The sequence below is a fragment of the Mirounga leonina genome, unplaced genomic scaffold, assembly GCF_011800145.1.
Source record: "Mirounga leonina isolate KUSES-001 unplaced genomic scaffold, KU_Mleo_1.0 Mir_173, whole genome shotgun sequence".
NCBI classification, from domain to species: domain Eukaryota; kingdom Metazoa; phylum Chordata; class Mammalia; order Carnivora; family Phocidae; genus Mirounga; species Mirounga leonina.
Genome location: NW_023270447.1, coordinates 17,968,869 through 17,991,490, shown reverse-complemented (window position 1 = coordinate 17,991,490; position 22,622 = coordinate 17,968,869). Strand labels below are relative to the sequence as shown.

At 37.3% G+C, this 22,622-nt stretch overlaps 2 protein-coding genes across 2 annotated transcripts in view; one reads left to right on the top strand and one right to left on the bottom strand.

The window, feature by feature from the left end:
• Positions 1-22,622, top strand: part of BRDT (bromodomain testis associated) — a 68,557-nt gene that overhangs the window by 36,681 nt on the left and 9,254 nt on the right. Inside the window, exons 14-16 of the mRNA XM_035020141.1 lie at positions 392-405; positions 525-696; positions 7,216-7,316. Coding sequence (XP_034876032.1) covers positions 392-405; positions 525-696; positions 7,216-7,316 — 287 coding nt within the window. The remainder of the gene's footprint in view (positions 1-391; positions 406-524; positions 697-7,215; positions 7,317-22,622) is intronic.
• On the bottom strand, positions 5,360-5,663 carry LOC118020275 (protein S100-A11-like). The gene is given in 2 exon segments (XM_035020199.1): positions 5,360-5,570; positions 5,572-5,663. Coding segments are annotated over 2 exon segments (303 nt in total).

Here is a 22,622-nt window from a genome sequence, read left to right as displayed (position 1 = left end):
AAGCATTAAATAAATGTTAGCTATTATAATACAGTTTTTACTTAATAAACTAATCAGAATTTGTTGATAGTCTCACAGGTCAACTATCATATGATTTTTTTTACCCACCCTTCCCATTATACCCATAATTCAGTAATGAAAAGGGGGTAAAAGAAAGTGGATCAGTCCCTAGATTTGGTATAAAAGCTCAGTTTTTATTTTCCATAGCTCACAGGAAAACATTTGAAAATAAGCAGCACTATTTGATAACATGCGTAAGTCTGTATGTATTATTGACTAAGATTATAGGCTTTGGCTAACTCTACTTAAAACTATAGGATGGCCAAGTCACTTAATCTTTCCACATCTTGGTTTTCTCATCTGTAAGAATGGGATAATTATACCTTTTAAGTTTATATGACTCAAGTAATACCATTTTTTGAAGATAGTATTATGTTTTTCCTCTGATGTTTCTATTTTTTTAGTTAAACCTCTTGTGTGGTTAAAACTCTGAAACGCAATTTTATTTATCTTTGTCTTAATAGATACAGTCTTCTGTGCAAGATAAAGCATCTGCAAAAACCACCCTTGTTTGTCAGACTTCATATTCATGTGAAACACCACCAAATCACCACCAGTTACCATTTAATCATCAAGCAGTAGAACATTTACAGAGTGTGAAAAACATTTCACCTTTACAAATTCTGCCTTCCTCAGGTAAAAAAAATGACTGGTAAATAACTAGTAAATTCCAGGTTAGAAATAATCACTGAAGCACATTGTTAGAAATTATCTGCTTTATACCTAAAGGTACTCATTACATTTGTTTTTTTTTAAATTTTATTAGAATTCAGTTAGCCAACATATAATACATCATTAGTTTCAGATAATTCATCAGTTGCGTATAACACCCAGTACTCATCACATCACGTGCCCTCCCTAATGTCCATCACCCAATTACCTCATCCCCCACCCACCTCCCCTCCAGCAACCCTCAGTTTGTTTCCTGTAGTTAAGAAGCGCTCATGGTTTGTCTCCCTCTGATTACTTCCCATTCATTGCATTTGAATAAGAAAATTATATGTGGGGTTCACATGCAACTTACTTTCAGGTAGATTATATACATTGACATAAACCATATATTAAAACCTTTCACTGCCAGAGTCCATACTCAGTTCTGAGCAGATTTGGGAAATGTTGCTCTAATTTCCATGATGCCTATTAGAGTTGGAAAGCTAGGATGGAATATGGAAAAGATAGAGATTTTATAGGTAGAGAAATTAAATTATATACATGAGAAATAGTTTACAGCTAAGGAAACTTGGGCTAGAAATACTTGCCTGGCAGTGGTTCCCACTTACCAAAACATCTTCCAAATCTGGCTAAATTTTTATATTGTTAGATTCATTTGACTAAATATCCTGTCTGTTAGTCTTGTCAGAAGTCTGTCTCATCCTGATTCTCCTGCTGGTGCATGGCACAAAGGATAATTCTCTGATACTGATGAGCCCAGCCTAGGGGTACCTGAACCTTGCGATACTATTCAGGTCTAGCCTAGAGGCAGGTGTGAATATTCCTTACCCATTTCTCCTTCCCTCTAGGCTGCTCACTGGTTTGTATTTGGCCTTCCAATGGCAGGGGTTTCTCCAAAGCAGAAGAAATTTCTAAATTGTTTTACTACAGCACAGATTAGGAAGAACAGAGAAGTTTTGGGCCTCCTTTATTGCTTCCGGTGATAGCTCCCTATTATTCTGTGTTTGAGTATTTCATACTGTATTTAACTCAAGTCTTAGCTCTTCCCAAAGCAACACTGGAGGGCATCCCAAGAATAAAAATAAAGATCCAAAGTATGAAATATTTACATCTGTCCTTTTGTGGAAAAAGGTTTTCAAATTATGCAGGAGCATAACTGAAGATCTAGTAATTCTAGGTCATGAATTACCTTGACTACAAGTGTTCCATTTAGGTCTTTAATTTTGTATACAAGTAGCTTCAAAGAGGAGCATAACAAAATCAGATTTTATGTTAGGAAGTGATTACTGCTTAACTGTAAAGGGGGCAGATTAAGATGAAGATGCTCTGGTACAGTTGGGACCAAGTAAGGAAGCTGAGTGCTGTAGTCTAGGAAAGAAATTATAAGGACCATAACTAAGGCAGTAAGTATGGAAAGGATGTGGCTAAATTAGAAAAATATTTTTGTGGTGCATTTGTTAGGCTTTGTTAGAATGAATGTCTCATCAAGGTATCATCCAATAGTTGGACTGCCATTAAGAGGCAGTGCTCACTTTGGACATGTGTGAGGTACTGGAGTATCTAATTGGAAATAGACAACAATAGAAAACTATAAATAGGTTTCTAGAACTGAGAGGGTATAATGAGAACTATAATTTAGGAATTACCAGTATATAGAAGCTACTTGAAACAGAGAATGAATGAAAACACCCAGGAAAATGTATACAGCAGGAAGAGAAAGGTCAAGGACAAAATTCTAGGAAGCAAAATCCTCAGTAAAAATAGAAAAAATTAAGTTAAAAGATGATGTCATCAAATCACAAGGGTATACAAGTACCACAAGAGTATATTGCAATGCATTAAAGTAAGATGAGGAGTGAGGAGAGAGGATTAAAATTGGCAGTATGAGATTTTTTGCTTTTGCAAAAGGTTTTTAGTGGCCACTGTGATTGGGCTAGATGCCAGATTTTTGTAAGTTGAGAAGTAATGGAATCTGAATGTAAAACCAGTTTTTCAAGAAGTTTATTGGTGAAGAAGATAGCTGTGGCTTTAACAGGAAGATAGTTTTCTTGAGGGGGGCTGGTGGGGGTTTTTTGGTAAGAGGGGGAGACATTATTTCATTATGTTGGAGTTTTTGAATCAGAGAGATATGGACATTTTTAAAGGTTGCTCAGAAAGAGCCAGAGTTGAGAAAGGTGTTATTTTCATTATAGTAAATTCATAGAAGATTGGTAGGGATAGCCCTGAAGAACTAGACAGTAGAAAACAAAGAATGCAGTCAAGATGGTCTTTTGTTCCTATTTTAAAAAAACATCCTATCTGTGAAAAGTCAGGCTTCAATATCTAAGTCTTCGGTTGCGGTAAGTTTATTGTATTAAATTTTGGTTTATATGTGATTGTGAGTAAAAGGAATTTGTGTGAATATTGTATAAAAAGAATGCTTGGATGATGCCAGAGTGGCTATTCTATTGCACTTACCAAATTTTCCAGAACCAAGTGGTTTGCGTTTGCCAACTGTAGGTGGCACTGTGCCCAAGGGAGACTGCAAATGTGTGTAAACTAACATGTATATAGAAGTTTACTTTTCTGGAGTTTAATCTTGATGGAAATAAACGTTTAGTTAAATCTTTCAAACAATGAAAGATTTTTTCACTTACGTTTCTTAATACAAAAACGTTTGACAAAATGTTAGTACATAAAAGCTTTAAGAAATTGAATTGAGTGTTAACAGTTTTTTCAAAACTATTGCCATCATCTCCGCATGAACTGGAAAATGCCAAATTTTTTCCTTAAAATAAGTTGAAGTTTTAAGTTACAAAGGATTACTAGCCTTATCCTTATAACTTAGCCATTTCCCAAATTCATTTCCCAGATTATAAATCTTCCCTCAGTTATATTAAGGATTTTTAAAAAACAAATGCTTATGCTATCATATGATTGTGAATTAACATGGCAAATGAAAAGATAAATCAAAGAGTTTGCCATCTAGTAGGAGAAATAAACAACTGGTATACAAAATAAAAATAATGTTCCCTAAAAGAATTAAATCAAAATTTAAAGAGGTGAGGAAGGCAAAATTACCTGATCTCTTTGGCAGATGTGTATTTTACAGATTAAGTATCATTTGAGCTGGATATTGGAGGAAGAAGTAAGACTTATCTATGTATATCTAGGACTGAAAGGCATTTTGGATGGAGGAAACAACATGCATGAAGGTATTTAGGCAATCACTAATTGGATGTGATTAAAGCTTTGGTTGGATAAATAGGAATATGGGGGAATGAATTTGGAAAGGTAGACCAGGTTCAGACCATAAAGAACCTTGATATCGGGCGCCTGGGTGGCTCAGTTGGTTAAGCGACTGCCTTCGGCTCAGGTCATGATCCTGGAGTCCCTGGATCGAGTCCCGCATCGGGCTCCCTGCTCGGCAGGGAGTCTGCTTCTCCCTCTGACCGTCCCCCCTCTCATGTGCTCTCTCTCACTCTCTCTCTCTCAAATAAATAAATAAAATCTTTAAAAAAAAAAAAAAAGAACCTTGATATCTATAGACTTTGGACTTAATGATGATGGTATAGTCACTGGGGAGCCAGTGAAGGTTTTTTTTGAGCAAAGGGTATGCTTCAAGGTAATTAATCTGCCAATATTATACAGGCCAGTTGGAAGAATGGGCTGTAAGGACCGGAGAAAGAAGAGACCAACTGGGCTTTTCCAGTAGTAGGGAAAAAAAATGAAGTAATGGAAAAAAAGAAAAGCGAAAGGTTAAAAAAAATGACAAGGGTAGAATGAGAGGGTCTGCAAAAGATGAATATATGCTAGATTTTAATAACAAAGGATTATAAGCTTCAGTGGCTCAGAGAATATGGGCTAGATACTAGTGCAGGTCGAAAAACAGAAGTCTGAGGAAAGAAGTTTTGTAGTGTTTTGCGGTACCAGAGGGTCATCCCCATAAAAATGTTTTCAGAGAGCTGGACCCTTGACATACTTAGGCTTCTGTGACACTCTTTTCTTCACCATCCCATCTCTTTGAATGTTCCTTACAGATATCTCTGTATCTGCCTGTCTTTAAATGCTGAAAATAATCTAAGTTGCATCCTTAAGCCTTTCTCTTTTTACTTTATGGTATTCTAGCCATGTTCCAAAGCCTAGGTTTACTAAGCTAGTAGTGATCCCCTCAACTTTATAGCAGTAGGCTTGTAGGCTTGGAACAGCCTTCCCATTTACCCAGGTCTGCCATACATTGATTATTTTCTACTTATTATAAAGGTTGGATCTGTACATTCTGCCTGAGTGATCTTGGTGTCTGTGACTCCTAGTCTCATTTTTACAAATCAAGCATCCAGGCCCCATGCATATTCATACAACTCTACTGAACATCTTTTCTTAAACATCACATAGGCATGTCAAACACAGCATGCCAAAACTGAATTTCCCTATTTTAATCCCCACATTTTAATCTTTCCTCTTTAATTCTCTTTTGCTTTAGAAAACACTGTTCCTTTATTAACTACCAGCAGGACTGGCCTGCATGTGGCAGTGGACACTGGGCTTGGTATGTGTAGGATGTGAGGAGGAGATGATGACTGGGAGGCTGCTTTGAAGGAAAGGGGTTGTCTTGGAGGCCAGGCTCAAGAGCCCCTCAGATTCACTTCTAGGAATGGGTAGACCTTGTAAAGGAGTCATGGCAAGCTGTGGCCATGCCACCAGTAAGATTAAGAAATTCCTGGAAATCTAGCTGGCCATCAGAGTTGAGGTCCAGTTTTTCCATCATGCAGTGAAGGATGCCAGGGTCCTTCTGGTTCTCTGTGAGGGCAGCCAGTTCTGTGTTCATGAAGATTAGGAACTCTGTCTTGGAGAATGCAGTTATTACCCTCCTATCCAGCACACTTCTGGAAAACAGTAATCAGAAAGTCGATGCACTGCTCAGTCTCAGTAGGGCTGGACATTTTTGCCATGTCTGCATGGAGCAGGCATGGAGGCTGTGACCGGGTGACGGCCATGCTATTCCTCTTTAACTCTTGATAATAGCACTGCACCACTTAGCTCAGCAAACAGAGTCATTTAGAATTTACTTCTCTTTACATACATACTGTTTCTACTTCTTAGATAATATCTGGCCTGAAGCACAAAAGGGATGTAGTTCTTTTTTTTAAGATTTTTATTTATTTATTCATGAGAGACAGAGAGAGAGAGGCAGAGGGAGAAGCAGGCTCCCCGTGGAGCAGGGAGCCCGATGCGGGACTCGATCCCAGGACCCTGGGATCATGACCTGAGCCGAAGGCAGACGCTTAACCGACTGAGCCACCCAGGCGTCCCAAAAGGGATGTAGTTCTAAACTTAAAGCTTAACTCCCTATTTTTCCATTCCTTGTTGAACTGAGAAAACATAAGTACATTGGGCTATGTAGGGACATACAAATTTAATCTTTGTTCTTTCATTCATGCCTCCATTATAGCTTTTCTCTCGCCCTTCTACGCTCACTCCCATCCCTTAATGTTCCTCTCTTCTTCAAGCTTCAACTTCAACTAGTAGGATTTGACCAGAGAATCAGTCAAGGGATTGATGGGTAGTAGAAGTTTAAATCTAAGTTCCTACAATATGTAAGTGGCTAGATTTCTGTGAGCTTGAATCAGTTAATAAAGATAGTAGCTTAGTTTTCATTTGTCTCCTCTGTCCTTTTGCTACTTGTTAGGGCCTGTAGAAAAGAATTAGAATTGAAAGAGAAATGAGCCAAGTAAGTTCATGTATCAGGATGTTCATGGTTGTGTATGACAGAAAAGTCAGTTCAAGATGGCTTGAACGATATAAGTTATTTTGTTAGCATATACAATCACTAGTCCAAAGGTAGGTCAGTCATTTAGGCATGGTTTGACCAAGGCTTAAGCTCTTTTTCTGTAGTTATCTTTACCAATAATAAATGAAATATTGGTATGAAAGTTTAACAGCTAATAGGATTGCATAGTTTGTTCTCTTCACCCCCGAGTCAAGCCAACCTTTTACATTTTATGCTCTTTTCTCCTCACTAGCTATTGTAGATATTTAATGTCTTAGTTCTTCCATTCTTTGTATTTTGTTTTCAGTTTCACCAAAAAGTATCTTTCCCTAAGAGCCCTGCATTGGCTTAGGCCTGCTCTTTCCTAAATGACTCACTGGTGTTGGGGTAGCCTAATGAAAACCCATCTCTGGAGCTGAGGTCAGTTTGCACAGTAGAGGACTGCTATACCATGGGGACAGATGAAACAGATTTTGATGGGTGAACCACAGTGTGAACTATCCTTAATGTAGACAAAACAAGAGGACATAAATTTCAAGTGAAAAATGTTTATTTTACAGTATAACAGTTCTTCAACTAAGAATATTCCAAAGTTAAAACAACATAAAAAAATTAATCATTTTGTTTTCATAGTTTCTGACCTGGGGGCGGGGGCAGGATGGGAGAAAAGGTCAAATTATGGACAAACAATATGAATATATTGATTATACTGTTCTAAAAATGTGTGCATCTAGGTGATTCTGAACAACATTTGAACGGCCTAACTGTGACGCATCAGTCTGGTGATAATGACACAGTGGTGTTAGAATCTGAATGTCAAGTACCTGTGCAGAAGGTAAGAGTGATGTTATTTTTTCCTCACAGATCTTGAAGGGATTTAAAATTGAATATGGAGGTGGCACAAGGGGTATTTTAAGGCTTAACCTAAATGAGATTTTGGATCTCTAAGCCTATTTAATAAAGAAATATTTTTTTTGGCCTATTTTAAAAAAAAATGTTACTTGTGAGCAACATCTTCCCTCTCCCTTCTACCATCAGTTCCCATGCTTATGTTTAATTGTAAGTTCTGTAATGCTGGTATGTGCCAGCTATCCTGATTTTAAAGCATGTCATAAAGCTGTCTTCTAGAATTTGTTATGGGGGATTTCCTAATGGAGTCTTTTGTGCACTTACTCTCAAACTACACATTGATCATTCTTTCAACAAATATTATAGATGTTTGGGATGCGCTAGATATATCAGGCATTCTTCTAGGCATTTGAGTCATTCTCAGAAACTTACTGTGAAGAGATGTTTATATATCCTTCCCTTTTCTCTCCCTCCCTTCCTCTCTTCCATCTTCCCTCTCTTCCTTCCTTCCTTTCTTTTTTCCTTGGAAGTACTTCAGAGGACAACTTTTACTATTCCAAAGTGTTTGGGCACACTTAGGAATATGTACCATTTTCACCATAAGGAGCATACTGATTTGGTCCTTGTGTTTTCTTAGAATTTTTAATTTTCTTAGATAATGTACTAATAATTATTGTCATCAAAAATTATGTTGGGGCGCCTGGGTGGCTCAGTTGGTTAAGCGACTGCCTTCGGCTCAGGTCAAGATCCTGGAGTCCCGGGATCGAGTCCCGTATCGGGCTCCCTGCTCAGCGGGGTGTCTGCTTCTCCCTCTGACCCTCTTCCCTCTTGTGCTCTCTGTCTCTCCTTCTCTCTCTCAAATAAATAAATAAAATCTTAAAAAAAAAAAATTATGTTGAATTTGGGTATTTTGTTATTCATAAGAATCATATTAAAAAGTGCCTTTTCTGGGGCACCTGGGTGGCTCAGTCGGTTAAGCATCTGCCTAGGACTCAGGTCATGATCCCAGCATCCTGGGATTAAGTCCCGCGTCGGGCTCCCTGCTCAGCGGGGAGTCTGCTTCTCCCTCTGCCTCTGTTCCCCCACTTGTGCTCTTGTGTGCACTTTTCTCTGTTTCTCTTTCAAATAAATAAAATCTTTTTAAAAAGTGTTTTTTTCTGATATCCAACATTAATTTTTTATTTTACCGGTTTTTGCTTTAATAACAAAAGTGTTGCCCATCTCCTTTACGATGGAAAGAATAGTGCCACAGAATTTCTTAAATATTTGGCTTTAACTATAATCTTTGTTTCTAACTTATCAAAACTCTTTATAATTTTGACTGACCCAAAATAAAGTTTGAAAAGAATAAGAAAATTTCCAAAAGGGTAAAATAAGCAGCAAAACATCTAGTATATGTCATACTGTTGCAGTTTGTGCCATAGGTAAAAGTGACATGTCTACTTTGTTTATTTCTAATGCCTAGCATGTAGCAGAAACTAAAATGTTGAAATGAAAGCTTAAGAAGGAGTAGGACTGTGTGGCTTGTTCTCTTCACAACAGTTTCCATTCTTAATATTTCCCACCATTGCTCCCTCACTATCAGCAGTGTTACCTCCTATTGAGAAGAGAGGTTATGGAATATCAGTGCTAGAAGAGATTTTTGAGTATTAGTCTATGTGCATAAACTAGAGCTCAGGTGGTTCAAGTATCTTGCCCAAATAAGAGCTGGGACTAAAACAAAAAATTTGAACAAACATTCAACGCCTTGTCTTTTTACTAAGAAACCCTGGCTTTGCCATTCTTCTCTTCAGCCTCAGGAAAAGATCTCTCTTATTACCAAAACAAACTCATCTCTGTTCTTAGTTCTCTTGTATTCAGCAGATTTATTGTGGAGGTCTCCTGCCATCTCTGTGGTCTCTGTTATTCCTTTCTGTCTTAATTTCCCACTACCCATTTACATCTTAAACCAGGGTTTCTCTGGTTTAGCACTATTAACATTTTGGGCTTGGATAAGTCTGTGTCAGGGGTAGGGCTGCGCATTGTAAACTGCTGAACAGGACCCTTAACCTCTGCACCACTGGATGCTAGTAGCACCCTTTCTCCCACCCCCATGTGACAACCAAAAGCATCTAGGTATGTCTTCCCTGGGCCTAGGGGAATCACCCCCAGGGGAGAACCAGTGCCTCAGTTGTGCCTAGCATCTAGCTTCTCCTCTATCTCTGTTGTTGGCCCTGTCAGAGGAACCAATGACCGCTAAAATGGTTGCATCCTTCCCAAAGTCTTGATGGGGGAGAAACCAGGATGTTCTACTACTTCTTTATCTGACTGAACATTCACTATGGTGATTTCAGTTTTGGTCTCTCTGCAAATGACTCAAATATGTATGTCTAGTCCTGGCCTCCTATAATTCTTAAATATTTTTGATGACTTCTCCGTGTCCTGCAGCCAAGGAGTTGCTATGTTCTTTGAGTTTTACTTCCAATATGTCTCCTTCTCTATTTCCACCTCATAAACCAGTACTTACTGCCTTTAATCTGAGCTCTTTTTAACATTTAACTGGTCCGACTTGAGACCCTCCTATTCTTTTTTTTTTTTTTTTTTTTAAGATTTTATTTATTTTGGGCTCCTGGGTGGCTCAGTTGGTTAAGCGACTGCCTTCGGCTCAGGTCATGATCCTGGAGTCCCAGGATCGAGTCCCACATTGGGCTCCCTGCTCAGCAGGGAGTCTGCTTCTCCTTCTGACCCTCCCCCTTCTCATGCTCTCTCTCTATCTCATTCTCTCTCTCAAATAAATAAATAAAATCTTTAAAAAAAAAAAAGATTTTATTTATTTTTTCACAGAGATAGACACAGTGAGAGAGGGAACACAAGCAGGGGGTGTGGGAGAGGGAGAAGCAGGCTTCCCGTGGAGAAGGGAGCCCAGTGTGGGGCTCAGTCCGAGGACCCTGGGATCATGACCTGAGCAGAAGGCAGACGCTTAATGACTGAGCCACCCAGGCACCCCGAGACCCTCCTTATTCTGATCCATTCCACTTTAAGCATTCTTATGTTCCTCTTGATGTGTTCCTCTGATGATTTTACTCATCTGTATGAAACCGCCACTGGTTTCTAAATTTGACTACAGAATGAACATTAAACACCTTTATATTATATGACCCCAAACTAGCTTTTCAGTCTTAACTAGATGCCTTGTAACTAATTGCAACTGAACTATTCATTTCTCCCCAGATACACTAGTAATACCTTTAATTATATTCATTCTTCAATGAGGAATACTTGCCATTCTCATCTCCACCTTTCTAGTCTTCTTATTCTTTGTGATACCTGAAAAACTGTCCTATACTCCAAACCCACATATGAAGTTTACTATCTTAGAATCTGCCAAAATTTCACTGCAATTAAGTAGAAATTTTAGGCACAAAGCTAGTGACCAGTTTTCATCCTTCCTTTATTCCCCATTTAATATACTGTCAGGTATTACCATGGTTGTTTCAGACCTCTATCTGAAGATGAGATGCTTTAAATGGCTGAGTAGTCATATGAATTCTGCAACTGGTATTTAGCCTATTCCATGAGTAAGAACAAAATAGGTTTTATTGGTAATATATTAGCTGACCACTAGGTGATGTCTGACTCCTTTTAATACTTCGGGACAGAAGTTAAAGACCCATGAGTGTATCTAGTCATAAATTTTCTTATGCTTTATCTGGGACCCTTGACAAATTTTTCCCTAGTATTTCATGGAAATATATGAAAAGAGCAATTAAGCATACTTATTAAGGAGAAAATTATCAAAAAAAAATTTCAACAGAGGATGTTTAGGTATTGTATAATCCTCTTCTTTCCTTACACAGATAGGCAGGTTAACTTTTTTTTTAATTGAGATATAATTAACATACAACATGTTAGTTTTCATATGTACAACATAATGATTCAGTATCTATATATAATGATTCAATATTTGTATTGTGAAATGATCACCACGATAAGTCTAGTGCCAAACAGTTACAAATTGTCTTTCTTGCAATGCAGACTTAAGGTCTATTCTGTTAGCAACTTTCAAATATAATTCAGTATTATTAACTATAGTCACCATGCTATACATTACCCCTGCGGGACTTACTTATTTTATAACTGAAGTTTGTACCTTTTGACGCACTTCACCCAATTTCCCCACTCCTCACCACCCTCCTCTGGCAGCCACGAATCTGTTCTGAGTTTGGTTTCGTTTGTTTGTTTAGATTCCACATATAAGTGGAAATCACACGTTATTTATCTTTCTGTTTGATTTATTTCACTTAGCATAATGCCTTCAAAGTCAACCCATGTTGTTACAAGTGGCAAGATTTCCTTCTTTTTTATGCTATTTTTAATTTAACTTTTTGAGGAACTTCCATACTGTTTTCAGTAGTAGACATACCAGTTTATACTCCCATCAATAGTATGCAAGGATTCCCTTTTCTCTACGTCCTTACCAACACTTGTTATCTCTTGTCTTCTTGATGATAGCCATTCTGACAGGTGTGAGGTGATACCTCATTGTGGTTTTGTTATGTATTTTTCTGGTGACTAGTGATGTTGAGCACCTTTTCATGGACCTGTTGTCCATTTGTATATTTTCTTTGGAAAAATGTTCAGATCCTCTGCCTATTTTTTAAACAGATTGGTTTTGTTTGTTTGTTTGTTTGTTTGTTTGTTTAGCTATTGAGTTGTAGTTGTATGAGTTCTTTATGCAAGATTGTATTTTGGATATTAACCTATTATCAGATACATGATTTGCAAATATTTTCTCCAGGAGGCGACCTTTATGTTGTTTTCCTTTGTTATACAGAAGCATGTGGCTGTCCAGTTTTCCCAACACCATTTTTTGAAGAGACTGTCCTTTGCCCATTCTATACTCCTCACTCCTTTGTTGTACATTAATGGACCAAATTTGTGTGATTTTATTTCTGGGCTCTATTCTGTTCTAGTGAACTATGTATCTATTTTTAGATCAATACCATACTATTGTTATTACTGTACTCTACTGAACTTAATAGTTCTAATAGGGTTTTATTATTGTTGTTGAGCCTGCCTATAAGGTTCTATATATACTATCATGTAATCTGTAAATACTCACAGTTTTACTTCTTTCTGATTTGAGTCCTTTTTATTTATTTTTCCTGCCAAATTGCTCTTATTAGGACTTAAAATACTGTGTTGAATAGAATTGGCAAGAGTGGGCATCCTTATTTTGTTCGTGATCTTAGAGGAAAAGCTTTCATCTTTTCACTGTTGAGTATGTTATTAGCTGTGAGTCTTGTCATATATAGCTTTTATTATGTGAGATACCTTACCTCTATGCCCACTTTACTGGGAGTTTTTATCATATAAAAACAGCTGTTGAGGCACCTGGGCGGCACAGTTGGTTAAGCGTCTGACTCTTGGGTTTGGCTCAGGTTGTGATCTCAGGGTCATGGGATCAAGCCCCACATTGGGCTCTGTGCTTGGCACGGAGTCTGCTTGGTTTCTCTCTCCCTCTGCCCTTCCCCCCTCTTTCAAATAAATAAATTTTGTCACATGCATTTTCTGTATCAATTGAGATAATCATATGATTCTTATTCTTCATTTTATTAATGTGGTATATTGTGTTGATTGGTGGATGTTGAACCATCCTTGCATCCCTGGAGTAAATCCTATTTGATTGTAGTGTATGATCCCTTTAATGTATTGTTGAATTGGGTTTGCTAATGTTTTATTGAGGACTTTTATATCTATGTTCATCAGGGATATTGGCCTATAATTTTCTTGTGTCCTTACCTGGTTTTGGTATCAGGGTAATGCTGGCTATAAAATGGATTTGGAAGAGTTCCTGTCCTCTTTTTGGGGAGAGTTTGAGAAGGATTGATAGTCTTTAAATGTGAAGCCATCTGTTCTTGGATTTTTGGTGTTTTGGAGGCTTTTGATTACTGACTTAGTGTCCTCACTAGTAATCAGTCTGTTCAGATTTTCTGTTTCATCATCATTCAGTCTTGGGAGATTGTATGTTTCTAGGAATTGATCCATTTCTTCCAGGTTCATTTCATTGACATATAATGGTTCATATTAGTCTCTTATCTTTGTATTTCTGTGGTATCAGTTGTAATATCTCTTTCATTGATGATTCTACTTATTTGAATCCTCTTTCTCTTGGTGAGTCTAGCTAAAGGTTTGTCTATTTTTTTTTTTATCTTTTCAAAAAATCAGCTTTTAGTTTCATTGATCTTTTCTGTTGTCTTAGATAACTATTTCTGCCCTGATCTTTGTTATTTTCTTCCTTTTACTAACTTTGGGCTTTGTTCTTCTTTTTCTAGTTCCTTGAGGTATAAAGTTAGGTTATGTGAGATCTTTCTTGTTTCATGATGTATGCATTTATCACTGTAAAGTTCCCTCTTGAACTGCTTTTGCTATCTCATATATTTTGGTATGTAGTATTTCCATTTTCATTTGTCTCAAGATACTTAGTTTTTTTATTTCTTCCTTGAGCCATTGGTTGTTCAGTAGTAGCATGTTGTTTAATGTCCATATTTGTGAATTTTCCAGTTTTAATCTTGTAATTGATTTCTAGTTTCCTATTATTGTGGTCAGGAATAATGCTTGATATAATTTCAGATCTCTTACATTTATTCAGACTTGTTTTATGGTATAACACATGATCTGTACTGGAGAATGTGGCAGTTTAACTCTTAGAAGGACCTTCTAGACTTTGCATTGTCCAATGTCCAATATGGTAGCCACTAACCACATATGGTTATGGAGCCCTTGAAATGCGGCTTGTGCAACTGAGGAACTGAGTTTTAAACCTTATTTTTAAATCAACTTTCAAAACTGATACTCAGTTGAGTTACTGGAAAACTTAAGTATGTTTGGAATAATAGCTTGATTGTGCATATCTACTTTTTCAACTTACATTTTATGAAATGTGATTGTAAATCAATTGTTTCTAATCAATTTAGCTTTCAAATTGAGATGTGCTATAAATATAAAATAAACACCAATTTGGAAGATTTATAAAAAATATAAAATTATCTTCAAACTTTACACTTAGTTCATATTGAAATAATAATGCTTCGGGTATATTTGGGCAAATACATAAAATGTTACACTTTTTTTTAACTTTTTAATGTACTGGCAGATTTTTTTTTTTTTTTTACTTTTAATTCCAGTATAGTTAACATACATGTTGCTATTAGTTTCAGGTGTACAATGTAGTGATTCAACAATTCACATTATTCAGTGTTCATCATGATAAGTGTACTCTTAATCTCCCTCAGGTATTTTACCCATCCCCCCATCCACCTCCCTTCTAGTAATCATCTGCTTGTTCTCAATAGTTGAGTCTGTTTTTATGGTTTGTCTCTTTTTTTCTTTGTTTTGTTTCTTAAATTCCACATATGAGTGATTTCACATATGATATATATATATATATATAATAGATATATATAACATATCTATAATGGAATATTATATATAATATATATATCACCTCTTTATCCATCCATTTATCAGTGGACATTTGGGTTGCTTTCACTACTTGGCTATTGTAAATAATGCTGCAGTAAAAACAGGGGTACATTCATCTTTTGGAATCAGTGTTTCATACTCTTTGGGCAAATACCCAGTAATGGAATTGCTGGAATATAGAGTAGTTCTGTTTTTTATTTTTTCGAGGACCCTTCATACTGTTTTACACAGTGGCTGTACCAGTTTGCATCTCTGCCAAAAATAGTACACAAGGATCCCTTTTTCTCTATTCCTCACCAGCATTTGTTGTTTCTGGTGTTTTTGATTTTAGCACTTCTGACAGATATGAGGTGATATCTCATTGTGGTTTTGATTTGCATGTTACTGATGATGAGTGCTGTTGAGGATCTTTTCATGTGTCTGTTGGCCATCTGGATGTCTTCTTTGGAGAAATGTCTGTTCATATCTTCTGTCCCTTTTAGGGGTTTTTTGGATTTGAGTTGTGTAAGTTCTTTATATATTTTGGATACTGACCCTTTACTGGATATGTCATTTTCAAATATCTTCTATTCAGTAGGTTGTCTTTTAGTTTTGTTGACTGTTTCCTTTACTGTGCAGAAGCTTTTTATTTTTTGTATAGTTCCAATAGTTTATTTTTGCTTTAGTTTCCCTTGCCTCAGGAGACATCTCTAGAAAAATGTTTCTGCGGCTGATGTTAGAGAAATCACTGCCTATGCTCTTGCCAAGGATTTTTATGGTTTCAGGTTTCACATTTAGGTCTTTAATCCATTTTGGGAGTTTATTTTTTGTGTATAGTGTAAGAAAGTGGTCCAGTTCTCCCAACACCATTTGTTGAAGAGACTGTCTTTCTCCCATTGCATGTTCTTGCCTCCTTTGTCAAAGATTAATCATTGGTTTATTTCTGGGCTCTATATTCTGTTCTATTGATCATTGTGTCTGTTTTTGTGCCAGCACCATACTGTTTTAATAATTGCTGTAGCTTAATGGTATATCTTGAAACCTGGGATTGTGATACTCTCAGTTTCGTTCTTCTTGTCCAAGATTGCTTTGGGTATTTGGGATCTTTTTGGTTCCCTACAAATTTTTTTTATAAAGATTTTATTTATTTGAGAGCAAGAGAGGGAAAGAGAGAGAGAGCAGGAGTGGAGTGAGGGGCAGAGGGAGAAGCCGACTTCCTGCTGAGCAGGGAGCTCAATGAGGGGCTCGATTCTGGGACTCCAGGATTGTGACCTGAGCTGAAGGCAGGTGCTTAACCGACTGAGCCACCCAGGCACCCCTGGTTCCATACAAATTTTAGGATTATTTTTCTAGCTCTGTGGAAAATGCTGTTAATATTTCATAGGGATTGCATTAAATCTATAGATTGCTTTGGGTAGTGTGGACATTTTAACAATATATTTCCTTCCAATTCATGAGCATGAACTACCTTTCTATTTGTTTGTGTCATCTTCAGTTTCTTTTATCAGTATTTTATACTTCTTAGAGTACACGTCTTTCACCTCCTTGGTTAAGTTTATTCCTAATATGTCTTACTATTTTTGGTGCAATTGTAAATGGGATTGTTTTCTTAGTTTCTCTTTCTGCTACTTCATTATTAGTGTATAGAAATGCAATGGATTTCTGTATATTGAGTTTTATTTGTATATTGATTTTATTGTACCCTGTGACTTTACTGAATTCATTTATCGGTTCTAGTAGGGTTTTTTTGTGAAGTATTTGGGGTTTTCTAAATATAGTATCATGTCATCTGCAAATAGTGAATGTTTTACTTCCTTACCAATGGCGATGCCTTTTATTTCTTTCTCTCGTCTGATTGTTACAACTAGGACTTTCCAACTATGTTGAATACAAGTGGTGAGAGTGGACATCCTTGTCTTTTTCCTGATCTTAGGGGAAAAGTTTCTATTTCATTTATTTCTCCTCTAATCTTTATCATTTCCTTCCTTCTGCTGACTTTAGGCTTTGTTTGTCGTTATTTTTCTAGCTTCTTTAGGTGTAAGGTTAGGTTGTCTGAGATTTCTTGTGCATCTGGAAGTAGGCCTGTATTGCTAAAAACTTCCCTCTTAGCATCCCAAAGATTTTGGACCATTGTGTTTTCATTTTCATTTGTCTCTACACATTTTTTGATTTCCTCTGATTTCTTGGTAGACACGTTGATTGTTTAGTAGCATGATGTTTAACCTCCATGTATTTGTGTTCTTTCCAGATTTTTTCTTGTGGTTGACTGCTAGTTTCATAATGTTTTGGTCAGGAAAGATGTAGGACATGACTTTGATCTTTTTGAATTTGTTGAGATTTATTCTGTGGCCTAACATGTGATCTGTACTGGAGAGTGCTGTGTTTGCACTTGAAAAGAATGTATATTCTGCTGGTTTAAGATGGAATGTTTGAATATATCTTGTTGGCTCCATCTGATCCAATGTGTAATTCAAAGCCATTGTTTCCTTGTTGATTTTGTGTTTGGATGATCTATCCTTGATGTAAGTGGGGTGTTAAAGTCCCCTACTATGTTGTATTGCTATTGATTATTTTGTTATTAGCTGCTGTATGTATTTGGGTGCTCCCATGTTGGGTGCATAAATATGTACAATTGTTATATCTTCTTGTTGAATTGTTCCCTTTATGATTATATAGTGTCCTTTGTCTCTTGTTTCAGTCTTTGTTTTAAAGTCTGTTTTGTCCACCAGTAACCAGCAAGGATACTGAAGCAGTAATCAAAAATCTCCCAACAAACAAGAGCCCAGGGCCAGATGGCTTCCCAGGGGAATTCTACCAAACATTTAAAGAAGAATTAATAATACCTTTTCTTCTGATACTGTTTCAAAAAATAGAAATGGAAAGAAAACTTCCAAACTCATTTTATAAGGCCAGCATTACCTTGATCCCCAAACCAGACAAAGGCCCCACCAAAAAGGAGAATTATAGACCAATATCCCTGATGAACATGGATGCAAAAATTCTCACCAAAATACTAGCCAGTAGGATCCAATAGTACATTATAAGGATTATTCACCACGACCAAGTGCGATTTATTCCTGGGCTGCAAGGTTGGGTCAACATCTGCAAATCAATCAATGTGATACACTACATTAATAAAAGAAAGGACAAGAACCATATCATCCTCTCAATAGGTGCAGAAAAAGCATTTGACAAAGTACAGCATCCTTTCTTAAAAGCCATCTATGAAAAACCCACAGCAAATATTCTTGTCAATGGGGAAAAACCGACAGCTTTTCCCCTAAGGTCAGGAACACAGCAGGGATGTCCACTATCACCACTGCTGTTCAACACAGTACTAATGATGTACTATATGTTGGCTAACTGAACATAATAAAAAAAGATTATAATAAAAAATATTTTGAAAATTACACACACACACAAAAATGTCTATGCTACCTAGAGCAATCTATTCATTCAGTCAATCCCTATCAAAATACCATCAATTCTTTTCACAGAGCTGGAACAAATAATCCTAAGATTTGTATGGAACCAGAAAAGATCCCAAATAGCCAAAGGAATGGTGAAAAAGAAAACCACAGCCGGTGGCATCACAATTCTGGACTTCAAGCTCTATTACAAAGCTGTAATCATCAAGTCAACATGGCACTGGCATAAAAACAGACACATCAGTGGAACAGAATAGAGAACCTCAGAAATGGCCCCTCAACTCTATGGTCAGCTCATCTTCGACAAGGCAGGAAAGAATATCCACTGGAAAAAGTCTCTTCAACAAATGATATTGGGAAAATTGGACAGCCACATGCAGAAGAATGAAACTGGACCATTTCCTGACACCATACACAAAAATAGACTCAAAATGGATGAAACACTTAAATGTGAGACAGGAATCCATCAAAGTCCTTGAGGAGAACACAGGCAGCAACCTGTTCGACCTCAGTCACAGTAACTTCTTCCTGGAAACATCACCAAAGGCAAGGGAAGCAAAGGCAAAAATGAACTGTTGGGCTATTGGGACTTCATGAAGATAAAAAGCTTCTGCACAGCAAAGGTAACAGTCAACAAAACTAAAAGGAAACCTACGGAATGGGAGAAGATATGTGCAAATGGCATATCAGATAAAGAGCTAGTATCCAAAATTTATAAAGAACTTTAGCTCAATACCCAAAGAACAAATAATCCAATCAAGAAATGGACAGAAGACATGAACAGACATTTCTGCAAATAAGACATCCAAATGACCAACAGTCACATGAAAAGGTGCTCAACATCACTCGGCATCAGGGAAATACAAATCAAAACCACAATGAGATACCCCCTCACACCAGTCAGAATGGCTAAAATTAACAAGTCAGGAAATGACAGATGTTGGTAAGGATGCAGAGAAAGGGGAACCCTCTTACACTGTTGGTGGGAATGCAAACTGGTGCAGCCAGTCTGGAAAACAGTATGGAGGTTCCTCAAAAAGTTGAAAATAGAGCTACCCTATGGCCTAGCAATTGCACTACTGGGTATTTACCCCAAAGATACAAATGTGGTAATCCAAAGGTGCACCTGCACCCCAATGTTTATAACAGCAATGTCCACAATAGCCAAACTATGGAAAAAGCCCAGATGTCCATCAACAGATGAATGGATTCAGAAGGTGTGGTATATGTATACCATGGAATATTACTCAGCCATCAAAAAAAAAAAAAAGAAATCTTGCCATTTGCAATGATGTGGATGGAACTAGAGGGTATTATACTAAGTGAAATAAGTCAGAGAAAGACAATTATCGTATGATCTCACTCCTATGTGGAATTTAAGAAACAAAACAGGATCAAAGGGGAAGAGAGGAAAAAATAAAACAAGATGAAACCAGAGGGGGAAGATAAACCATAAGAGACTCTTGGTCTCAGGAAACAGAGGGTTGCGGGAGTGGAGGGCGGGTGGGAGGGATAGGGGGGCTGGATGATGGATTTTGGGGGGTATGTGTTGTGGTGAGTGCTGTGTATTGTGTAGGAGTGATGAATCCCAGACCAGTACCCCTGAAACAAATAATACATTATTTGTTAATTAAAAAATTTTAAATTAAAAATTAAAAAATAAAAGAGGGGCATTACAGCATAGACATTTAATGAAATAACTATAGCTTCAACAGGAATATTAAGTACAGTGGATTTTTTTTCACACTGAAAATGTGTGGCAGTAAAGAATACGATGACTAATGACTATTTGTACAGTTTGAGGTAACTAATTGCGATGTTTTCATGACCAGCAGTTTTACCCACCATTACTTTTGTACCATGAGGGCAAATGTCAACACAGTGAAAACGGTGTGAATAATGTCTCAGTATTATTATGGAAACAGTTTTGATCTTGTGGACCCCCTAAAAATGTCTCAGGACCTTTAAGGATCCATGGATCACATTTTTTTTTTTTTAAAGATTTTATTTATTCATTTGAGACACAGAGAGAGAGAGAACATGAGCTCCATGGATCACATTTTGAGAACCACTGCTGTATAGGAATCTATTGCAAGAAATATACCACACTAAATTTTAAAAAATTAAAAAAAATAAAGTTTGTTTTGTCCAATACAAGTATTGATCCCCTGACTTTCCTTTCTCTTCCATTTCCATGATAAATGATTTTCCATCCTTTCACTTTCAATCTGCATGTGTCTTTAGTATGAAATTAATCTCTTGGAGACAGCGTATTGGTGAGTCTTGCTCCTTTATCCATTCCATCACCCTTTGTCTTTTGATTGGAGCATTTAGTCCATTTTCATTCAAAGTAATTATTGATAGGTATGGCCTTAATGCCATTTTGTTGCTTGTCTTATGGTTATTTTTGTAGGTCTTCCCTGTTCCTGATTTTTCTTGTTCTCTTCTCACATGGTTGCTGGCTTTCTTTAGGGATAGACTTGGATTCTCTTCTCTTTATTTTTTTGCATATCTATCACTGGTTTTTAACTTTTCATTACTATGAGGTTTGTATATAACATCTTATACATATAGCAGTGTATATTAAGTTGATGGTCCTTTAGGCTGAACCTGTTCTTTACTCCTCTCCACCCCCCCCCCACAACACTAAGTTTTAGGTATATGGTGTCATACCTTATATCCTTTTATTTTGTGAATCCCTTGACTGATTTTTATAGCTATACTTAATTTGACTGCTTTTGTGCTTCCTATTTTTTTTTACTCCTACTTACAGTCTTCCTTCCACTAAAAGAGTCCCTTTTAATATTTCTCACAGGGCTGGTTTAGTGGTGATGAATTCCTTTAACTTTTCTTTGGGAAACTCTCCTTTTTCTGAATGATAGGCTTGCTGGATAGAGTATTCTTGATTGCAGATTTTTTTTTCTTTCAGCATGTCAAATATATCATGCCACTTTCTTCTTGACTATATAGTTTCTGCTGAAAAATTAGCTGATATCCTTATGGGGTTTTCTCTTGCATGTTTTCTTTTCTCCTGAAGCTTTTAAAAGCAATTTTAATTACTGTGTGTCTTGGTATGGACCTCATTGGATTGATTTTGTTGGGGGCTCCCTGTGCCTCCTGGATCTGGATTTCTGGTTCCTTCCCCATATTTGGGAAGTTTTCAGTTATTATTTCTTCAATTATATTTCTTCAAATAAATTTTCTCCCCACTTCTCTGTCTCTTTATTATTCTTTATTATGCTTGGTGGTATTGCTGAGTTCCTTAAGTCTCGTTTCATCTTTTATTATTACTATTTTTTTTTTCTTTTGTCTCTCTCCTTTTCAGCTTGATTGTTTTCCATCACTCTATCCTCCAGGTTGCTGATCTGTTCTTTTGATTCCCCTAGCCTACTATTTCTTCCTTCTAGTTTATTTTTAATTTCACTTACTGAGTTCCTCTTCTCTGGTTGGTTCCTTTTTTTAAGTTTTCTCTCTCTTTCTTAATGGTTTCACTGAGGTCTTTCACTCTTGTCTGAAATCCAGTGAGTATCTTTATGACCAATACTTTAAATGCTCAATCAATCATATTACTTACCTGTTTCATTTTAGGTCTCTTCCTATGTCCTGTTCTTTCATTTGGGACATATTCCTCTTTCTTCTCATTTTGTCTAATTCTGTCTGTTTCTTTGTATTATGAAAGTCAGCTACATCTCCTTCACTTGAAAGTAATGGGCTTTTGAAAAAGAGGTCCTGTAGTGCTCTGCAGTGCAGTGTCCCCTGTTCACCAGAAACTGGCATTTCAGGGGTGCCTCCTATATGCATTATATAGGGCCTACAGTTATGGCTAAGTGACATTTGCCTTCAGTCCAGTTATCTGCAATGGCTCACTTTGCCTGTTGTAGGCAGGATTTGGTTCCAGTTTGTTAGTGAGCGAGTCTTCGGTTGCCTCAGGTTTGAGTTTAGTCAGACCAGGCATTTGCCATAGAGGCAGTAGCATAGAACTGCTGGGTGATTTCTCTTGTTTTGCCCAGCTTTCATTGGTGGTTGGGTCCTGCAGCCAGACTAGATGTCTGGCCCCAGCCCATGGCTGGGGCTGCAGTTGGACTGGTGTGTGTGTGTGTTTATTTTCCCCTCTCCCCAGGGTAGTGGTCACTTTGGAGTGGTACTGGTCTCTGTCAGGGCTGCTTGCACCCTGCCAGGCTTGTGGCATCACTTTGTATTGTCTTCTGCCAAGGGCATATTGGAGGGGGCAGGTACACAGGAGAATGCAAGGCAGGGCATGGTGCCACCAAGAGCCACATAAGTTCACTGGACTGGGATCAAGGCAAGCTGGGTTTTAGGGTGCAGCTTTGCAGAAGAATGGGGGCAGAGCGAGGGGTGTTAGCAAGTTATGTGGAGAATGTTGTGGTCATGCTGGTTCCGGTGAATAAGCTGGGGGTGAG